Below are 21,173 nucleotides of genomic sequence, written 5' to 3' on the forward strand. Positions count from 1 at the left end.
ACAGGTACATGGTCAATTTGTTGCTGGGTGGGGGGGACAGCAACTGTAACACCACAGAGCTGGGCTGTCAGCTCCTCCAGAAAAGCCCTGTGGGACATGGGCTGTTGCTGCTTCTCTGCACAAACTTTGAACTGTTGAAAGCCCTACCCCCACTACAACATCCTGTGTGTGGTGTATCTCTAAGTAAACTCCACAACTCTTACTACTCTGTAACAAACATAGAAAAACGAAATACTACTTTTACAGAACTTATTTTTACATATTTAGAAAACGCTACTGTGCACATTTCTATTTTATCGTATTACTTTTTTTTACGTTTTTTTATTTTTATACTTTTACAGTAACTAAATAAATGGCACTTACTCTTCAGTGGGGTGTAGACCATCCCGAAAGTCCTTCATCCTCCAAAGTCCAAAAAAGTCCAGTGCTGCATTTACATCCATATTTCTCAGATATTCAATTTTTCTCCGTGTTTGTCTGTGTCTTCTCAAAGCTACTTCGCCCTGGGTCTCTCTCTCTCCACTATATCAGAGCTGTGGTTCATGCGTAATGACGCACACTCACATGGATGACGGACCAGCCTGTCATTGCTTGATAAACCATCAACAAACTCGCAAAGCATCATGGGATATTCAAAATGGCAGCTAGCATTGAGCTAGCGGCAAAAATGATGATGATGACGGAAAAATTGAAAAATTATGGACATCAAGTGGATAAATCTAGGATGTAAGAGTTTGGATTTATTGCTCAACAACTCCGAAAAAAGGCACAAGTTCCAGGCTGGATAGAATGAATCAGAGGTGCCGTTTTGGATCGGGGACGATCCTTTAGGTTTCTGAGGTTAATGCTCTTTATTAACCTTATTGTATAGTTGAGAACATGTGCACCTTAACTATCACCTGATTAATGTATAATAATACTGAATAAGCATTACTAAACCATAATTAAACAGTTATTAATGCTCTTTGTGAGCCTTCTTGTAAAGTTCAGTGGCGGCTGGTGAAAAATATTCTCGGTGGGGCTGTGCCATACTTTTTTGTTTCTGTAACCATCGCAATACAATTTAACACAAACTGCAGGACAGCAGTGCTCAGTGAAATAGTCAGTAATTATTTAATGCCAATATTAAAAAGTTGAGGCATTCTTACACAAAAACATAAACATCATATTGCACAAACACAAGCCTTTCATTTGCATTTAAACTGAACTTGTAAACATGGTGAAAATGGTGCCATTGGTAGTAAATAGGCAACGCAACAGGCATGCTGTCAGAACAGAGTGGAAAGTGGACAATAACATGAAATTATTATAAAGTTTATAGGAAATCTTACACTGTATAAAGGATGTATAATATAGAAATGGATATCAATTGGCTGAACTCAAATCTTTGACTGGAAGAATAGCGTACAGTATTTTATAATCAAACTAAATGTAACTAATTGTTAATGTGCTCCAGAACTGCAACAATTAATTGATACAAAACAACATATATACAGTAATATTAGCAAACACACTATTAAGACTTTCTAGAGTACCATATATAACTGGATAATTTTTTATGCTAAGGTCATCTATATAAAAAGAAACATATGGTCAGTGCTGCTGTGTGTATGTGTGTGTGTGTGTGTGTGTGTGTGTGTGTGTGTGTGTGTGTGTGTGTGTGTGTGTCATCTTATTTGTACAGGAATTTTGCCCGTCTGTCCTTCTGAGTGGCAAACCTCTCAATGACCCTTTTATTAAAGTCAGGAATGTCCCTGACAAGTTTCTTCTCCATGGAGAGCATAGCCAGAGCATTCAGGCGATCTTGCGTCATGCTGTTTCTCAGGAAGGTCTTGATCCGAAGCACCTTTCTGACTCAGCTGTTGTCATGAGTGTGGTGATGAGGATCTTGAGGAGACTGACAGTCTCTGTGAAAGTGCTCTGAAGGTTGTTCTCCATGAAGAACTGGTACAGGGGCACTGCACCACTACAAGCCTTGAACTCACTGTTCTCATAGATGAGGGACAGTTTGGTTTTGAGCTTGGCTTTGTTCAACATGGGGTACGCCTCCACGGTTGTTTCAAGCGCTGTATTGGGGAACTTTACACTGTGTTGTGGGAACAACTCTCCGTGCAACAGTGTTGCGCTGATGAGGTGCTGGGTGAAGGAGAACCTCTCCTTGGCATGAATCAGGATGGCATCACATACCTGTAAAAGATACATCATCAGCTTTAATTTGCAATAAAGCTATTTTGATGCAAGTGATACTTGCATCAAAACATGCCTATGTCCAAGACAAGTATATGATTACTAAGGCGCTGATTGTTCAAGGTTTTTGGTTTTGGCTACATACTACCAGGCCTGAAAAAAAGTTCTAGGGGAAACACTGACAATTACATCACAACTTACCTCTGTAGCCAACCTCAGTTGTTCTCCTGGTCCCAGCATCCTCCGTCGCTTTATGGGCTGCTGCTGCTCGTGAGATGCTCTGTCCCCACACAAAGAGAGAATGGAGGCCCTGGGTCCAAAAAATAAGGTTTAATTTGATAACTTGCCATGAGACTTCTTAACTCACTGTAACCCCCCCTCAACACACACACACACACACTTCATAAATGTGTACAATTTTGTTGTGACAGTAACCATGCTTTTGTCAAACTCGAAAAGGTTTGAGGATAACATGTAATAAGGTGTGTGGGGAGAGTATTCCACTGACTTATGGCTACAAAAGAAAAGGATGAATTGCCAAATTAAGTTTTGCGATTGGGAATATTGCACTCTCCTCTAGTGGCTGTTAGAGAGGAGACACACCACCGTCTGGCGAGGTTGGTGACTCGAGTCTGTGGGAGGAGCTGTCGGCTGTCATTTTGGCCGACCTGACATGCTCAGTCAGAGACAGGGCAGTCGGGACTCACCAGGAAATGGCGAGCAGATGAGCCGCTCAAAATCTGATGAAAATCTTTTAAACTGACCTTTGTTGATCTGAAATGAAGACAGATTCAGCAACTGCACAGCCTATTTCTCTCTTAAAATGTTTTCAGAAACACGTTTCGGTGAACTATTTTAGTAGAATATGAGATCGTATTCTCAACGAGCCGCCATCATGGTTGGGGAGAAGCCAGACCGACGTGACGCGTTGCTTTCTTCTTTCTACCGCCACTTATCAATTCATCTTGATTTGCCTTGAAATGGAGACATTTTCCCTGTCATTCATACCAAAAGTTCTTTCTGCAACCTCAATACTCAACTTAACTTTCACCCAATGTCTCATTTTAAACACACACACGTTCGCTTGTACTTTGTCCTCTTTCATCCCGTTCATTTCCTTCCCCGTTCTCTGTCTTCTTGTCCTCGTTCTATCCATGTGCATGTTGTCATGTTGTCATGTTGTCATGCTTTGGTTTCCCCTTTTACGTTGTACAGGCTGTTTCTCTCGTGCAGTGGTGGAGGAATCTCAGTACTTAAGTAAAAGTAAAAATAACCAGAGACATATTTACTTTAGTAAAAGTAGAAGTACAACAATGACAACTCTACTTAAGTAAAAGTAAAAAGTACCTGATTTTAAATGTACTTTAAGTATTAAAAGTAAAAGTACTTTCACCCAATGTCTCATTTTAAACACACACATTTTGTTTGCTTGTCCCACACCCAGGAAACTATTCTCGCTTGTACTTGTTCCTCTTTTCTTGTCCTTGTTCTCTCCGTGTGTGTGTTTGACCCCGTTACATTCCTCATTTTATGTACATTTGCTTATACTAGATCCCTTTGTTTCAGCTTTGTTTTTATGTTATTTATACATATATTATTTGTATTCATTATTTTAAAAACCTCATCACATTCTTCATCTTTTCCATCTATCTGCTGATATGCTATCCTATCAACACTTTATCAATGTTCACACTTTTCACATTCCTTTCACACAAGTTCATTCTTTATCTGGTGCCATCCCAAATGCTTTAATTCTACATTCTACTTCCTGTGCAACTTTGGCTTTTTTCTGGCTTCAATGTTTTGCTCACTTTTCCACGTTCCTGTAGCATTTACTGACCATTTGGTCTCTTTTCCACATGTTTCTTTTGTCTCTTTTTCCCTTTTTGTCTGCTCCTTTTCTAACCTTCACTCAAGCTTTTTCCCTCATTTTTGTCACTTTTTTCAACCTTGACCAGACCACAAACACATAACACTCACTGTATGCTTTTATTGTGAAAAGAGACACAATTCAAAATTAAACATGACACAGGTCAACGGCATTTCTACAATTTCATGATCACAGCTTCCATCTTTAAAGGACTGGAAGTGGAAGGAGTTTACAATGTTCACAAGGAATCTGTTCAATCATTCTGAATTATTTTATACAAAATTCATTCATTAGTTTATAACAATAACATTACATATTTCTATAAGTGTGATCCTGTACAGACTCAACTGATCAGCAGTGAGAAACAGAAGGAGACTCTCCGTCCTACACAGAACACAGAGACACTGAGGAACCAGACCAGAACCTAAACCCAGGATAAAGAGGCTGAGTGAATGTGGTGTTGAAGGTGTGGAGGTGGATCAATGAGTCAGAGGAGACTGTGTAGAAGGACAGAGAGCCAGCAGGACAGTCCACATACACTGCTACTCTACCAGAGACAGAGGAGGGGGAGATGGATGTTCCTCTTTTATTGTGACTGACAGAGTAACCACCATCAGAGCAGAACAGACTCCAGGACTGATCATTATATCCAAACAAACAGTCATCACTGTATCCTCTCCTGCTGATTCCTCTGTAACTCACTGATATATTAACCTCTCCTCTCGTCTCGACCTCCCAGTAACAGCGACCAGTCAGACCATCTCTACACAGCAGCTGAGGCCAGTAGTCAAACCTCTCTGGATGATCAGGATATGGCTGATCCTCCTTCACCCGTGTCACTTTCCTGTTTTTGTCAGACAGTTTGAGTTTTCTGTTCACTGCGTTTGTGTCGAGTGTGAGTTCACAGGAATCTGACGGAGAGAACGAGACACAACACAGCTGCAATTATTAACCAATCAGCACTTTGATGATGACATCAGAGGGTTGAATGAGTGATGTCACAGTTTGATGAATGAAATTAAAAACACACTTACACTTCCTCAGACCTGGTGTCAACCATCTGACTCCAGCAGGCTCCACCCTGAAAGGAGGAGGGGGGGGGGGGGCATTACATCACTCTCACACACACAGCTTCATCCTCATCAAATGTAGAGTTGGAATTTACTCATTTTATATTCATATTTGGGCTGTCAATCAATTACAATATGTAATTCAGTTTAATTTCCTTTAAAGTGTCCAATCATAAGAGAAGTTGTCTCAGGACACTTTCCAGATAGAGGAGGTCTGAGTCAGGATTTTATTTCATAGTACGCACAAAAACTGTCCTCCCTCTAAAGCTATTTACTGCTCCAGAAATCAGCTGATCTTATAAAAGGCTATTTGATGGGTATGAGAGTGTGTTCCTAGTGTACTTTATCATATCATAATGACCAGGTCAGGAGAATATTACTGAAACTACAGGTTTTTGTTCTATAGAATGGAGATGTCTGTCTCTAGTTCCTGATAAACTGATCAGAGAGCAGAGAGAGCGAGAGAGAGAGCGAGAGAGAGAGAGAGAGAGAGAGAAGGAGAGAGAGAGAGACAGAGAGAGAGAAAGAGAGAGAGAGAGAGCGAGAGACAGAGAGACAGAAAGAGAGAGAGAGAGAGAGACACACAGAGAGAGAGAGAGAGAGAGAGAGAGAGAGAGGGGGGGAGAGAGACAGAGAGAGGGAGAGAGACACAGAGAGAGAGAGAGAGGGAGAGAGAGAGACACAGAGAGAGACCTGGAATACACTGCAACAGGATCTAAAACTGTCCAATTTGATCCCACATTTTATTTTAAACTCATTGTAAGGCTACTGGAAAGCATATTTTTATTTCTTAATACCATGGACACTTCCTTAAACATACAGAGATGTGTCCAAACTACATCAATTATTAATAAAAGGGAGTTATCATTCTCCTGGAGATGTTCTCCTTAAAACTTCCTACACAAATATCTGCTTTTTGTTCATTAGTGTTTGTACTTGAGAGTGTCCAGTCTCCAGAGAGGATCTTTCAGTCCCGCTGACAGTAGATTCACTCCTGAGTCTCCTGGATGATTGTAGCTCAGGTTCAGCTCTCTCGGATGGGAGGGGTTGGAGCTCAGAGCTGAGCCCAGAGAAGAACAGCCTTCCTCTGAGATCAGACAGCCTGACAGACTGCAAACACACAAAACAACACACAGGAACTCTCTGTCAACACATGGAGCCATGTGTTTGTTTTATGTTTATTTGTTGGCCAGCTACATTTTAATCCAGATTTAGAATACATCTTTAAAATCATCTGTGGTCTTTACTACTACTAAAGCTTGTCGTATAAACAGACACAAAGCTACACGCCAGCTGTTTAGCAACTAGAGTTATTTAGATTTGAATTGGTCATCAGTTGAATGGGTTAAATAATCCTGACCTGAGAGTCTCCAGTGTGCAGTGTGGACTCTTCAGTCCATCAGATATCAGCTTCGCTCCTGAATCCTGCAGGTTATTGTTACTCAGGTCCAGCTCTCTCAGACTACAGGACTGGGAGCTGAGAACTGAGGACAGAGCTTCACAGCTTCTCTCTGACAGGTTACAGCCACTCAGTCTGGAGAGACAACAGGAAGGAAACAGGGTATTTATATATAACTCCTGTTGAAAGATATCAGAGTATTTATTGATGAATAAATCACACTCACAGAGCTTTGTTGGAGGGACGGTAATGAAGAAGACAGATAACGTTTGTGTTTAAATGTTAAGTCTGGACTTTTGGTGATAGAGAATATAAAATCACTTTTAAACACGTTACATTTCTTGCAATATTATTCTAAATAAAGTTGGAAACATGATAATAAATCTTGACTGAATTAAGCAATATTACACAAGAGGGTTTGATTTAACATCACTATTGGCCAGACAGTGATGCGGCTAGGACCGCGGCGCTGTCACAGAGGTTCGTAAGCATGACTGAAGTGATAGTATGATGTATATATCAAACCCTCTCATGTAATAAAGCGATTGTACAACAACTGTTACCAAATAAATAAAAGTTAGAATCAAACTGTATTCATATTGTGGGGCAATTCGCTCTCAAAATAAACAAAAGCAACAGAGAAGATTTGTAGTCCCTCCCTGTTAAATGTTAGTCAGCCAGTCAACGTTAGCTTTGTAATGGTGAGATCATGGAATTTTCCAAAATGTAAGAACTACCGTGCATATAAACACCAAACTGCTTGGCTAACTTAATCTGGTTATAACTAAAGTATCTACTGAAATAAATATTGTTTTCATGGATAGATTTAGCTACTATACGTCTGCAAAGTTCATTATTGACATTTCAGTGGCACAGCTGATGCGATCTAAACAACTGATGTGATCCAAACAGCTGATGTGATCCAAACAGGTGATGTGACCCAAACTGTGAGTAATATTTTATTTGATGTACCAGGTGTGCTCAAATAGCTATGGGTGTGCTGTCATGCTGATTTGAGTACGTTCTAAATGTCTAGTTGACCAATCAGATTGTCTGGTCGGATCTACTTGTTGTATAATCAGGAATAAACAAACGTCCAGTGATCAAAGTCACATGATATGAAAATATAAATGATTTCTGGATCTAAGCCACAGTTCATATTTCATTATTTAGTTATCTAGATTTATTCTAAATCATAATAAAATACTATGGAAACATTCACATTTTTTCAATCTTTCCAAAGTATTTTTCAATACTGGATTTTCAAAGATTATTGTTGTTGATCAGACCTTAGAGTCTCCAGTGTGCAGTGTGGACTCGTCAGTCCATCAGAGATCAGCTTCGCTCCTGAATTCTGCAGGTTGTTGTTACTCAGGTCCAGTTCTCTCAGACTAGTGGACTGGGAGCTGAGAACTGAGGACAGAGCTTCACAGCTTCTCTCTGACAGGTTACAGCCACTCAGTCTGGAGAGACAACAGGAAGGAAACAGGGTATTTATATTTAACTCCTGTTGAAAGATATCAGAGTATTTATTGATGAATAAATCACACTCACAAAGCTTTGTTGGAGGGACGGTAATGAAGAAGACAGATAACGTTTGTGTTTAAATGTTAAGTCTGGACTTTTGGTGATAGAAAATATAAAATCTCTTTTAAACACGTTACATTTCTTGCAATATTATTCTAAATAAAGTTGGAAACATGATAATTAATCGTGACTGAATTAAGCAATATTACACAAGAGGGTTTGATTTAACATCATTATTGGCCAGACAAAGATGCGGCTAGGACCGCGGCGCTGTCACCGAGGTTCGTAAGCATGACCTAAGTGATAGTATGATGTAAATATCAAACCCTCTCATGTAATAAAGTGATTATACAACAACTGTTACCAATTAAATAAAGTTTAATCGAACTGTATTCATATTGTGGGGCAATTCACTCTCAAAATAAACAAAAGCAACAGAGAGGATTTGTAGTCCCTCCCTGTTAAACATTAGTCAGCCAGTCAATGTTAGCTTTGTAATAGTGAGATCATGGAATTTTCCAAAACATAAGAACTACCGTGCATATAAACACCAAACTGCTTGGCTAACTTAATCTGGTTGTAACTAAAATATCTACTGAAAGAAATATTGTTTTCATGGATAGATTTAGCTAATATACGTCTGCAAACTTCATTATTGACAGTGGCACAGCTGATGTGATCCAAACAACTGATGTGATCCAAACAGCTGATGTGATCCAAACAGCTGATGTGATTCAAACAGCTTATGTGATCCAAACAGCTGATGTGATCCAAACAGGTGATGTGACCCAAACTATGAGTAATATTTTACGTGATGTACCAGGTGTGCTCAAATGGCTATGGGTGTGCTGTCATGCTGATTTGAGAACGTTCTAAATGTCTGTTCTACAAACGTCCAGTGATCAAAGTCACATGATATGAAAATATAAATGATTTCTGGATCTAAGCCACAGTTCATATTTCATTCTTTAGTTATCTAGATTTATTCTAAATCATAATAAAATACTTTGGAAACATTCACATTTTTTTCAATCTTTCCAAAGTAATTTTCAATACTGTGTTTTCAAAGACTATTGCTGTTGATCTGACCTGAGAGTCTCCAGTGTGCAGTGTGGACTCTTCAGTCCATCAGAGATCAGCTTCCCACCTGAATCCTGCAGGTTGTTGTTACTTAGGTCCAGCTGTCTCAGACTAGAGGACTGGGAGCTGAGAACTGAGGACAGAGCTTCACAGCTTCTCTCTGACAGTTTACAGCCACTCAGTCTGAAGAGACAACAGGAAGCAAAGAAGTTATTATATTTAACTCCTGTTGAAAGATATCAGAGTATTTATTGATGAATAAATCCCACTTACAGAGCTTTTTTGGAGGCTTTGACCACTGGCAGCAGCCTCAGAAGAGCCTCCTCTGAAGCAGAGTATTTCTTCAGGTCAAACACTTCCAGGTTTTCTTCTGATGACAGTAAGATGAAGACCAGAGCTGACCACTGAGCAGGAGACAGTTTAAATGAGGAGAGTCCTAAACTCAAGTACTGTTGGATCTCCTCCACTAGAGAACGATCATTCAGTTCATTCAGACAGTGGAACAGATTGATGCTTCTCTCTGCTGACAGACCCCTGTTGATCTTCTTCTTGATGTACTTGACTGTGTTCTGATTGGTCACTGAGCTACTTCCTGTCTGTGTCAGCAGACCTCGTAGGAAATTCTGATTGGTCTGCAGTGAAATACCCAGGAGGAATCGGAGGAACAAGTCCAGGTGTCCATTCGGACTCTGTAATGCCTCATGCACAGCACTCTGGTAGAACTGTGTTGATGTTGTTTGTTCGTCTGACAGCAGGTTGACTCCAGAGTTGGTGAATGTCAGATGGACATGAAGAGCAGCCAGAAACTCCTGAACACTCAGATGGACGAAGCAGAACACCTTGTCCTGGTACAGTCCTCTCTCCTCTTTAAAGATCTGTGTGAACACTCCCGAGCACACTGAGGTTGCTCTGATATCGATGCCACACTCTGTCAGGTCTGATTCATAGAAGATCAGGTTGCCTTTCTGCAGCTGCTCAAAAGCCAGTTTTCCCAGAGACTCAATTATCTTCCTGTTCTCTTCACTCCAGTGTGGATCTGTCTCAGCTCCTCCATCATACTTGATATTTTTCACTTTTGACTGAACCACCAGGAAGTGGATGTACATCTCAGTCAGGGTCTTGGGCAGCTCTCCTCCCTCTCTGGTCTTCAACACGTCCTCCAGAACTGTAGCAGTGATCCAGCAGAAGACTGGGATGTGGCACATGATGTGGAGGCTTCGTGATGTCTTGATGTGGGAGATGATTTTGCTGGCCTGCTCCATATCTCTAAATCTCTTCCTGAAGTACTCCTCCTTCTGTGGGTCGGTGAACCCTCGGACCTCTGTCACCATGTCAACACACCCAGGAGGGATCTGATTGGCTGCTGCAGGTCGTGTGGTTATCCAGAGGCGAGCAGAGGGAAGCAAATTCCCCCTGATGAGGTTTGTCAACAGCACATCCACTGAGGTGGATTTTGTAACATCAGTCAGGATTTTAGTGTTGTGGAAGTCCAAAGGAAGTCGACACTCATCCAGACCGTCAAAGATGAACACAACTGGGAACTCTTCAAACCTGCAGATTCCTGCTTCTTTGGTTTCACTAAAGAAGTAATCAACAAGTTCCACCAAGCTGTACTTTTCCTCTTTCAGCACATTCAGCTCTCTGAAGGTGAATGGAAATGTGAACTGGATGTCCTGGTTGGCTTTGTCTTCAGCCCAGTCCAGAGTGAACTTCTGTGTTAAGACTGTTTTCCCAATGCCAGCCACTCCCTTTGTCATCACTGTTCTGATTGGTTCATTTCTTCCAGGTGGCGTTTTGAAGATGTCTTCTTGTCTGATTGTTGTTTCTGGTCTGTCTGGTTTCCTGGATGCTGTTTCAATCTGTCCGACCTCATGTTCATCATTGACCTCTGCGGTCCCTCCCTTTGTGATGTAGATCTCTGTGAACATCTGATTCAGAAAGGTTTGGTTTCCTGCTTTAGCAATCCCCTCAAAGACACAATGGAACTTCTTCCGCTGGTTAGATTTCAGTTTACGCCTACAAACTCCAGAACGAATTCCTGAATGAATACAGAACAAAGAAGATCAGTAAGTAATTTACAAAGAAGACAGTTTACGTCCCCTAAAGAATTTACATATAAACATATTATCTCTGGAGACATTAGTAAACGTCCCATTAGTCCAGCAAGTTAAATCTTTAGAGAAATCCTCTTACTGCTCTGCAGACGGTCAGCCAGCTCGTCCTGCTTCATTCTCCTCAGGAAGTGCCGTGTGATCTTCAGAAATGCCTCTCTGCTCCTCCCCTGCTCTTCATCCTCACCCTCCCTCTGACTCTCTGAGCATTCTGGGTAATCTGGACTCAGAACCTTCTGGATCTTCTTCAGCTCGTTCTTCACAAAAGTGACGATCTTCTCCTCCAGCAGCTGGAACAGAAGATTATATGAATCACACAATCAAACTGAAATCGTGGAAGCAAACATCAGATCCATGTCCACAGACTGACAATCCACTGGTCTGAAAAGTGCAGCATGGAGATGATTGTGAACAGAATAGATGTAAAAGTAGTTGTTGCACATGTACGGACCATAAAGATGGAGTCCAGGTGTGTTTGATGCTGCTGGTCAGACTGACCAATGGGAACCTCTGAGATCTCCTGGTCCACTCTGTGGAGGAATCAGGAAGAATTAGCTCACATCATGTCTGTCCACACAGAGACACACACACACAAGGTAAAGGTCCTGTGACTTAAAGTGTTGATTACAGCGTTGAATCAGATGGTTTCCCCTGACATTAAAGTGTTGGTGGTACTGCTGACCCCACTGTGAATCAACAGAAAGAACTTAGAAGTAAACAAGGGCTACAACATGGTTGGCCTAAGTGCAGCTACACACCGGGCGGATAATCGGCTGTCTGGCAGTCTGGCGAGGTCGGTGACTTGAGTCTGTTTGTTGTGTTCCATGCCGTCGTCCGTTGGAGGAGCCGTCGTCCTTCATTTTGGCAGACCTGACGTGTTCAGTTGGAGACAGGGCAGTCGAGACTCACCCGGAAATGGCGTGCGGGATGAGCTTGACTAAGCCTCAAAATCTGATGAAAATCTTTTAAACTGACCTTTGTCGATCTGAAATGAAGACAGATTCAACAACTGCACGGCCTATTTCTCACTTAAAATGTTTTCAGAAACACATTTCGGTGAATTATCTTCGTACAATATGAGATCGGATTCTGAATGATTCTGCTACCATTAATGGCCGCATTGGCCGGTTGAAAAAAATCCAAAATCTGGAAGCAGCAGCTAGATCCTTGTGACACGTTCGTCCAATCAGCTGCCTGGTTTTCATTTTTTGGGCGACAATACAGAGTAGTACCGCCTGCTGTTATGGAGACATATCACGTCTCCATAACAGCGTCGCCTTGATGTGTTCCAAGGCATTGATTGGACCTCGGGGAGCCGACTGATCAGTCCAACTGCCTTTTCTGCCGACGGTCGGCCATCTGGTTGGTGTGTAAGCAGCTTTAAGGACTCCTGAAGCAGCAGACTGGTCTGAGTGAGGAAGACTGCTCTCTTTGCCCGGTCAGCTCCCAGATGACGTCATGTTCTGCTGTGTGTTTAGAAATAGTGAATATACTGTATGGGTGCCTGGGTGGCCGAGTGATTGAGCCATACATATATAGAGGCTCAGTTCTTGAGGTTGTGGGTTTGATTCTGACCTGCGACACTTTCCTGCATGTCACCCCCCCCCCTCTCTCCCCTTTCATGTCTAAGCTGTCACTAAGGAAGGCCTAAATACCTAATAATAAGAAGAGGTGATTTTACAGGTCACAGCAACTTAAAACGATCTAGTGTCTGAAGGAAATGTTGCCTATGTGAAATACCTCTAAAATACTATATCTATGAATCTCATTATATGGTACTGATAACTTACTTTCTGTCAGATGGATGTCTTTGTTTAAAATCCATAAAATCCTCCTTTGACCAGTCGCTCTTGAAGGACAAACAGCTGGGTTCAGGTTCAGGTTCATGTTCAGGTTCAGGTTCAGGTTCAGGAGACTCTGGTCTCTGCTGCTGGATCCTGAAACAAACAGATAAATCGGAAATCAAAAAAATCTTTTAACACAGACAACAACTGTTTTTATTTCAATATTAGTAATGTTTATCAGTTTTACATTCTTACCTTCCATTAGCAGATAAAGAAGAAGCAGCATTGAATACTACTGATAAGAACTGATACTTCTACCAAATATAATAATACTACAGGCTATATATATAATTATTAACAACTGAATGCTAATAACGACTTACTTTTTGGCAGAAACATGTTTAAAATTAATCACATCCTCCTTTGACCGGTCGCTCTTAAAGGACACACAGCTGGGTCCAGGATCAGGATCAGGTTCAGGATCAGGATCAGGTTCAGCAGGGTCTGGTCTCTGATGGATGCTGATAGAAAAACACATTTATTGAGGGTCATGTTCAGTAGTTTCTTATAGCCAGAACCTCCTCCACAGCGCTGTGGAGGAGGGTCTGACTAGTCCACACAGCATTTCCTGGATGGGAGAAAAGCATTCTCTGGTTTATTGGCATTTCTTTGAACCAATCACAATCATCGTGGGCGGTGCTAAGCTCCGGATGGAGCCACGGTGCCTCTGCTAAATAGTCTCAGGAAGGAACTTCTTTTGGTGGAACATGTGTACGTTCAAAAGTAGTTTTAGTCGTGCAACAGAAAACACAGATTGGACCGATAGTCTAGCTGTCTGGATTTACCCTGCAGAGATCTGAGGAGCAGTTAACCATAGTCCTCAGCAATCCACCGGAGGTTACAACGCCAACACAAAGAAGGGGACGGACATCTGGCGGGACCTGGACAATCTCAGAAATGAAAGTGGATGTGGATATAGACTAAATGTTTTGTTGCTGATTTTATGAAGTAAATGAAACAATTTCTACCACCTCAGTTTGCCTGCTTACTCAGCGCTGTGGAGATCTGGCAATGAGAGACTAACAAATTACAAAAGGAGACATAAAGGCTAAAAGATTGGTAGTAATACATTCTGGTGAATTTGGGCACGTTTTTATGAAACTAATAACAAAGGTTATTGTATATCAGTGGCTGCCTTTCCCAGGTAACAGCGGGGCACAGAGCAGAAGACAGACGGGATATAAGAGAAGGGTCAGACTACCTCAGTATGTGCTCTGAGTGCTCAGATCTCAATGATTAACGCCTCTACTTAAAGCTGTCCACTTGTGATCCCATCACTCAGATCAGATTTTAATATCAGGTGAAAACAACACTGAGAGACAACCCTACTTCTAGTTTGTTTGAGGTTTCTGAACAACTCACCTCAGTCTTTGGCTCTTTATTTCAATATGTTCCTCCCTTTCCTTCTGTCTTGGACTCTTCCTTCTCATCTCCTCCATTTTAATTGGCCTGTCCCTTACAAGTCGCCTTGTTTTTTAAAGTAGCGGTGTCTCCATGGACCGGACACTCTTCATAGACACACAGCTGGGTTCAGGTTCAGGTTCAGGTTCAGCAGGGTCTGGTCTCTGATGGGTCCTGTTAGAAAGAGAGGAAGACCCCTGTTTAATCTCCAGAAACAGAAGCTGCTGGAGAAACTAGAATCTATGAAAAAAGAAATGAAAAACATGTTTTACGAAGATAGATTGAGGAAAGTAAGTTTACCAACTCTCATATTTAGGAGATACAGAGGAGATATGATTCAGGTGTATAAGCTTGTACAGGGAATATATGATGTAACAGTTGAGCCTATCTTTCAGTTTTGGACCAATAGGTACGAGACACGAGGGAATTCTTTGAATTCTTTAAAACTTTATCCCAAAACATGGCTGTCTGAAAAGACTTCATGGAATGAGCTTCCAGACGAAGTTGTGCGTTCCCCTTATATCAATTCCTTTAAGAATAGGCTGGATGCAGTAATTTATGTAATTAATTTATCTAATTTATTGATGAATTGTTAGGAAACTTCAATCATGAAATGAATGTGTTTTTATAAAATGTGAATACATATATATATATATATATATATATATTGTTTTATGTCTTTTAGAGTCTGGAATAGAGGATTGTATATCCTATACCAGAAATCTTTTCAATAAGTTTCAATAAATAAATATCAAGCAGAAAATAAAGTCTGAAGCTCTTCACTGAATGATTTCTGCTCTCTGCTCATCCTGCTCTGTCATTCATTATCTTTCTGGGAGAACAGGAACATTGGAAAGACTCCAGGACTAATGTCATCTTTCTGTCCTCTCCTTTTCTGATTTTACTGTTTTCTATGTTTCATTGTTTTTATTGTATGATATGTTGTTTTATTCTTGGTTTCTGATGTGAAGCACTTTGGATACCTGCTGGTTGCTGTAAAGTGCTATATAAATACATTTTGATTGACTGATTGATTGATTGATAATGGAGACAAGACTCCATTATGATAATCAATCTCACCTTTCTGTCCTGTGCATCCTCCTCCACACATCACTACAACAGTTTTCTGACAGCAGGAGAAAGGCTCGGACCCCACCCATCTTCAAACTCAGCCTTCATTTAGATCTCAACTAGACAGCTGTGCAGTTTCCTGGCAGTGTCACGGTTGTGACAGACAGACGTATAAACACCTGGCAAAGTATTTAAAACCTCCTCTGTAGTAGTTCATGCTACAACATGGAGATTTATCTTCAACACGAGTCGTCTACACTTTGTCAGGAAATAACAAGTGAAGTAGAAACATTATATTTAACATTACAGAGCCAGAAACTAACCCTGAAGAGACCAAAGACTAACGTGTTGTTAAAATGCCAAACAGCAACTTACAGTTTCTTCAAACAGTCCAAAGAGTTGATGAAGAAGAGGTGATGAAGAAGAACCATAGATAGTATATAAGAATGGACCAATAGATCCCGTTGCTCTGGACAGAGACCAGTGAAGGATATTAGAAGCACTTTTCCGTTTTTACCGCCTTTATAAATGAGTTCAAACACTTTCATTATGTTTAACTTTCTCTGAAACGGAATTTAAACGGTGCCAGATAATGTTTAAAGAGTTTACATCAAAGTATATTTTAAACGTTACAGACATTAGAGTTAAATTACCTTCAGCTGGAGCTCCACATGGCAAGAAAAAGCTGCGTCACAAAGTGAAAGGAAACTTTAAACAGGAAACAAGAGGAGACACCCAGAGAGACGCATCATCAAACTAACCCAGTGTCCCCATCTCCATGGCGCCCTCTGGTGGACATCTGCAGAAACTACAACCACAACATTACCAAATCTACTTCTGACAGTTGCAGTTTTTTTCAATCACTTTATCACTAATTTCAGAACCTTGACGTCATTTTTCAAAACTCTAGACACAAAACTCAAAACCAATGATCAATATATACATTTTTCAAAACGCTAACACTTGTTTCAACTGCTTGGATACAATACACATAAACCTTGATCACCTGTTCAATATGACACAACTTAACATCAAAGTACTACTATTTCAAAAAGCAATTCACACATTACATTTCAGATGATTGGCTATTAATTTCATTACAATCATCTAACTATCAATTGATACAACTACTCAAAATGATAAGTAACTGTTGCATTACTCTTACTGTATAGTTGTATGGAAACAGACAAACAATATTCAATGTTTAGCTCATGAAAGTGTGGAGCATGAACCAATTAGATTACATTATCTATGGATGTAATATTTCATCATCCTTCTTTACTGTAATGTACTACTGTTTATCAGACACTGTTTCTATGGTCCCATGTACTACCTTTACTGTAATGTACTACTGTTTATCAGACACTGTTCTATGGTCCCATGTACTACCTTTACTGTAATGTATTACTGTTTACCAGACACTGTTTCTATGGTCCCATGTACCACTTTTGAGACTATTTACAGTATTGACAGTATTGCACTGTATTGTTTTTCATCAATAAATTTCAGATTTTGTTCAATGATTCCACTGTGTCTGTAGTATTCTCTCTACTGCTGCAGTACTTTATATATATACTTGTACCACATTGTTCGCCATGCCTAAAGGTTTTTTCCAAGATGTTTGGCTAATGAAAACATCCATTTTGATGTAGATGAGAGTTTGCCTTTTACAGTACAAGTATTTGATGATTTACAGTAAAAGTACTACAGTCTTTTCCTTTCTATTTACTAGCTAATTATTTTGCTTTGATTCAAATAACTATGTTGTGATTGTACTGTATTGTTTTTCATCAATACGTTTCAGATTTGGTTCAATGATTCCACTGTGTCTGTAGTTTTCTCTCTACCACTGCCGTACTTTTACAGGGATGTATTTACATGTAGTACCATAATGAAACATGTATCACCTATTTTGTACTACATTATTTAATGATTGTACGAATGATGACTCAGTGAAACTATGGGTAGCTTGTGTGTGGGTGATCTAAAGTAACGTTTCAATGGTATTTCACAATAAATTAGTTTTTTGAACCAATGTGGATATGCAAGATTTCTTTAAAAATATGAATGCACAATGCAATGTTTGAACATTGGACAGCCTGTTACAAGTGATGACCGTTGTAAGTTTCGTGTCTAGAGTTTTGAAAAATGACATCAAGGTTTTGAAATTAGTAACAAAATGATTGTAAAAAACTGTAACCAGTGGCGGTCCTACATTGAATTACACCCAGGGCGAGACCCCCTTCGAGCACCCCCCATACACATATAGTGTATATTTATATAAGTTCAGATAAATTATACTGTCATATTTTGCGCAGAATTGTGTTCATTGTCTTTTGGCAATGTTGGAGGTGGAGATTGTACACTTTAAAACGTGTTTCCTGTTGTAATTGCAATAGTTCAATAACTGGATTCTCTTAAGTGTGTTTTTAAAATGTTCTAATGAACAATTTGTGCAATTGAGAAATATAACTTTCTCTTTCACTTATGTTGTTATAATAATATATATAAATGTGCCAAGAACATATACAATCAGATATATAAATGGAACAAGAGTAGAGAGCAACAATAATATAAAATATTAAGAATAATATACAAATACAATGTAGAATAAATATTCTAAATAGCACAAATCCATCATCACATAAATGTGAAAACACACTAAAGATAATATAATTATTACACTATAGCACTAAGAACAGAAAACACAAACTAAAACTAAAACCTGACCTTTCTGGCCTTCCTTGATGCAAAATCATCAGTGGTGTCATCATATGAAATCTGCTCCCCTATTGGGTGATTGATATTGATGACGGCGAGGCCAGTGAGCCGTTCCTGGGACATGGTTGACCTCAGGTATGACTTGATCAACTTTAGTTTTGAAAAGCTCCTCTCTGCTTGAGCCCCAGTGACTGACAGAGTAAGGTCAATCCTCAGAGCAGTCCAAAAGTTGGGGTAGATCTCCGATAGATCCTTATCATGGATAAAAGTGATGAGCTCGTGGAGGCTCACGGTCCCCCGTTCCACCCCCCTTGTCCTGACCATTCCATTTGCGAGACCCAAAGGTGAACTGTCCGCCGCGCCCCTCTCCCCTTTTCCTTTCTCACACGGCTTCTGTACACAAGTACATCTCACTGCAGCCCGCGAGAAGGCGGGGCTTGACTCATGAATACAAAAGTTGGGTGACCCTTCCCCGTAGACTAAAAAAAATTGGATGACCCTCCCCTCAACAAAGAATACAAAGACATGACCCTCCCCTATTTTCCTCCGGTGGTCCATTCCATAAATACCAAACGGTCCCTTACCTGGAATGAGTCACAGCTCCACTTGTCAGGAAGCAGGCAGGAAGGGCTGCAACAGGAGCAGATGTTCACAATAAAATGACATTTGGACTGCTGTTGATTTACTGACTGAAAGATTTAATGACTGTAGACACTGACTACTCATTACGCAAGCTGAATATGTTTCCTAAAATATGAAATCCATCCCCCCCTCTGTCTTCTTTACTCACTGATACCAACAGTGACGTCTTCAACACACACACACATGCACACACACACACACACACACACACACACACACACACACACACCCACACACACACACACACACACACACACACACACACAGTCACACACCAACAGTGAAGTCTTCAACACAAACATATTAATGTGGGAGGGAATCAAATCTCCAACAGACACAATCAAACAGCTTTTCTGTCACATTGATGACATGTTACTGCAGTAAAAGTACTAATAGCACAGTGTGAAGTTACAGCAGCTGGCTGAGCAGATAACTAACGTGGAGAAAAAACAGACAGACTCTCTGCTCCCTGAACTCAACACAATATGAAAATGAAAAAGTGAAAGACTTACGTACTTGACTGCTCTGATTGGAGGGTTTCTCATGCTGCAGCTCGACCTGGAAGACCTGTGGGACACCGAGACATCTTATCGTGTGTTAAAGTTAAACAGAAAGACCACAAACCCTCTCGCAATAACTTTATGGTTTTATTGTGAAAAAAGACACAACTCAAAACAAAACGTGACACAAGTCAAAGGCATTTCTACAATTTCATGATCACAGCTTCCATCTTTAAAGGACTGGAAGTGGAACAAGTTTATAATGTTCACAATGAATCTGTTCAATCATTCTGAATTATTTTATACAAAGTTCATTCAATATTATTATCAGTTTAAAATAAAATGTGGGATCAAATTGGACAGTTTTAGATCCTGTTGCAGTGTATTCCAGGTCTCTCTCTCTCTCTCTCTCTCTCTATCTTTCTCTCTGTCTGTCTCTCTCTCTCTCTCTCCCTCTCTCTCTGTCTGTCTGTCTCTCTCTCTCTCTCGCTCGCTCTCTGTCTCTGTCTTTCTGTCTTTCTGTCTTGTCTGTCTGTCTGTCTGTCTGTCTGTCTGTCTGTCTCTCTCTCTCTCCCTCTCTCTCTCTCTGTCTCTCTGCCTCTCTCTCTCTCTCCCTCTCTCTCTCTCTGTCTCTCTGCCTCTCTCTCTCTCTCTCCCTCTCTCTCTCTGTCTCTCTCTCCCTGTCTCTCTGCCTCTCTCTCTCCTTCTCTCTCTCTCTGTCTCTCTCTCTCTTTCCCTCTCTCTCTCTCTGTCTCTCTCTCTTCCTCTTAAATTTTGAGGAAGTCCAGAGGAAGTCAACACTCATCCAGATCGTCAAAGATGATCACAACCGGGAACTCTTCAAACTTGCAGATTCCTGCTTCTTTGGTTTCACTAAAGAAGTAATCAACAAGTTCCACCAAGCTGTATTTTTCCTCTTTCAGAACATTCAGCTCTCTGAAGGTGAATGGAAATGTGAACTGGATGTCCTGGTTGGCTTTGTCTTCAGCCCAGTCCAGAGTGAACTTTTGTGTTAAGACTGTTTTCCCGATGCCAGCCACTCCCTTTGTCATCACTGTTCTGATTGGTTCATCTCTTCCAGGTGGGGTTTTAAAGATGTCTTCTTGTCTGATTGTTGTTTCTGATCAGTCTGGTTTCCTGGATGCTGTTTCAATCTGTCTGACCTTATGTTCTTCATTGACATCTGCAGTCCCTCCCTTTGTGATGTAGATCTCTGTGAACATCTGATTCAGAAGGGTTGGGTATCCTGCTTTAGCAATCCCCTCAAACACACACTGGAACTTCTTCTGCTGGTTAGATTTGAGTTTACGTTTACAAACTCCAGCTGAACTTCCTGAATGAACACACAACAAAGAAGATCATTAAGTAATTTACAAAGGAGACAGTTTACGTCCCCTAAATAATTTACATATAAACATATTATCTCTGGAGACATTAGTAAACGTTTCATTAGTCCAGCAAGTTAAATCTTTAGAGAAATCCTCTTACTGCTCTGCAGAAGGTCAACCAGCTCATCCTGCTTCATTCTCCTCAGGAAGTGCAGTGTGATCTTCAGAAATGCCTCTCTGCTCCTCCCCTGCTCTTCATCCTCATCCTCCCTCTGATTCTCTGAGCATTCTGGGTAATCTGGACTCAGAACCTTCTGGATCTTCTTCAGCTCGTTCTTCACAAAAGTGACGATGTCCTCCTCCAGCACCATGAACAGAAGATTATATGAATCACACAATCAAACTGAAATAATGGAAGCAAA

General features: G+C 40.6%; 1 protein-coding gene across 1 annotated transcript; it reads right to left on the reverse strand.

Moving 5' to 3' along the window:
* Positions 1-4,228: 4,228 nt before the first annotated feature.
* Positions 4,229-19,520, reverse strand: LOC116058396 (NLR family CARD domain-containing protein 3-like). The gene is made up of 11 exons (XM_036006116.1): positions 19,436-19,520; positions 14,451-14,663; positions 13,412-13,549; positions 13,035-13,181; positions 11,696-11,774; positions 11,327-11,534; positions 9,407-11,171; positions 7,816-7,989; positions 6,064-6,237; positions 5,092-5,138; positions 4,229-4,968 (listed from the first exon to the last, which is right to left on the reverse strand). The coding sequence occupies exons 2-11, from the start codon at positions 14,525-14,527 to the stop codon at positions 4,442-4,444; spliced, it is 3,336 nt and encodes a 1,111-aa protein (XP_035862009.1). The 5' UTR covers positions 14,528-14,663; positions 19,436-19,520; the 3' UTR covers positions 4,229-4,441.
* Positions 19,521-21,173: the final 1,653 nt, after the last annotated feature.

This window comes from Sander lucioperca, chromosome 10 (genome assembly GCF_008315115.2).
Source record: "Sander lucioperca isolate FBNREF2018 chromosome 10, SLUC_FBN_1.2, whole genome shotgun sequence".
NCBI classification, from domain to species: Eukaryota; Metazoa; Chordata; class Actinopteri; order Perciformes; family Percidae; genus Sander; species Sander lucioperca.

Excerpts from the sequence above, each read along its gene's own strand:
- LOC116058396 (XM_036006116.1), bottom strand. The coding sequence starts at position 14,527 with ATGGAGGAGATGAGAAGGAAGAGTCCAAGACAGAAGGAAAGGGAGGAA. Across the intron at positions 13,182-13,411 it reads AAACATGTTTCTGCCAAAAA|GATCCAGCAGCAGAGACCAG; the intron begins GTAAGTCGTTAT and ends TGTTTGTTTCAG. Across the intron at positions 11,535-11,695 it reads ACCTGGACTCCATCTTTATG|CTGCTGGAGGAGAAGATCGT; the intron begins GTCCGTACATGT and ends CTTCTGTTCCAG.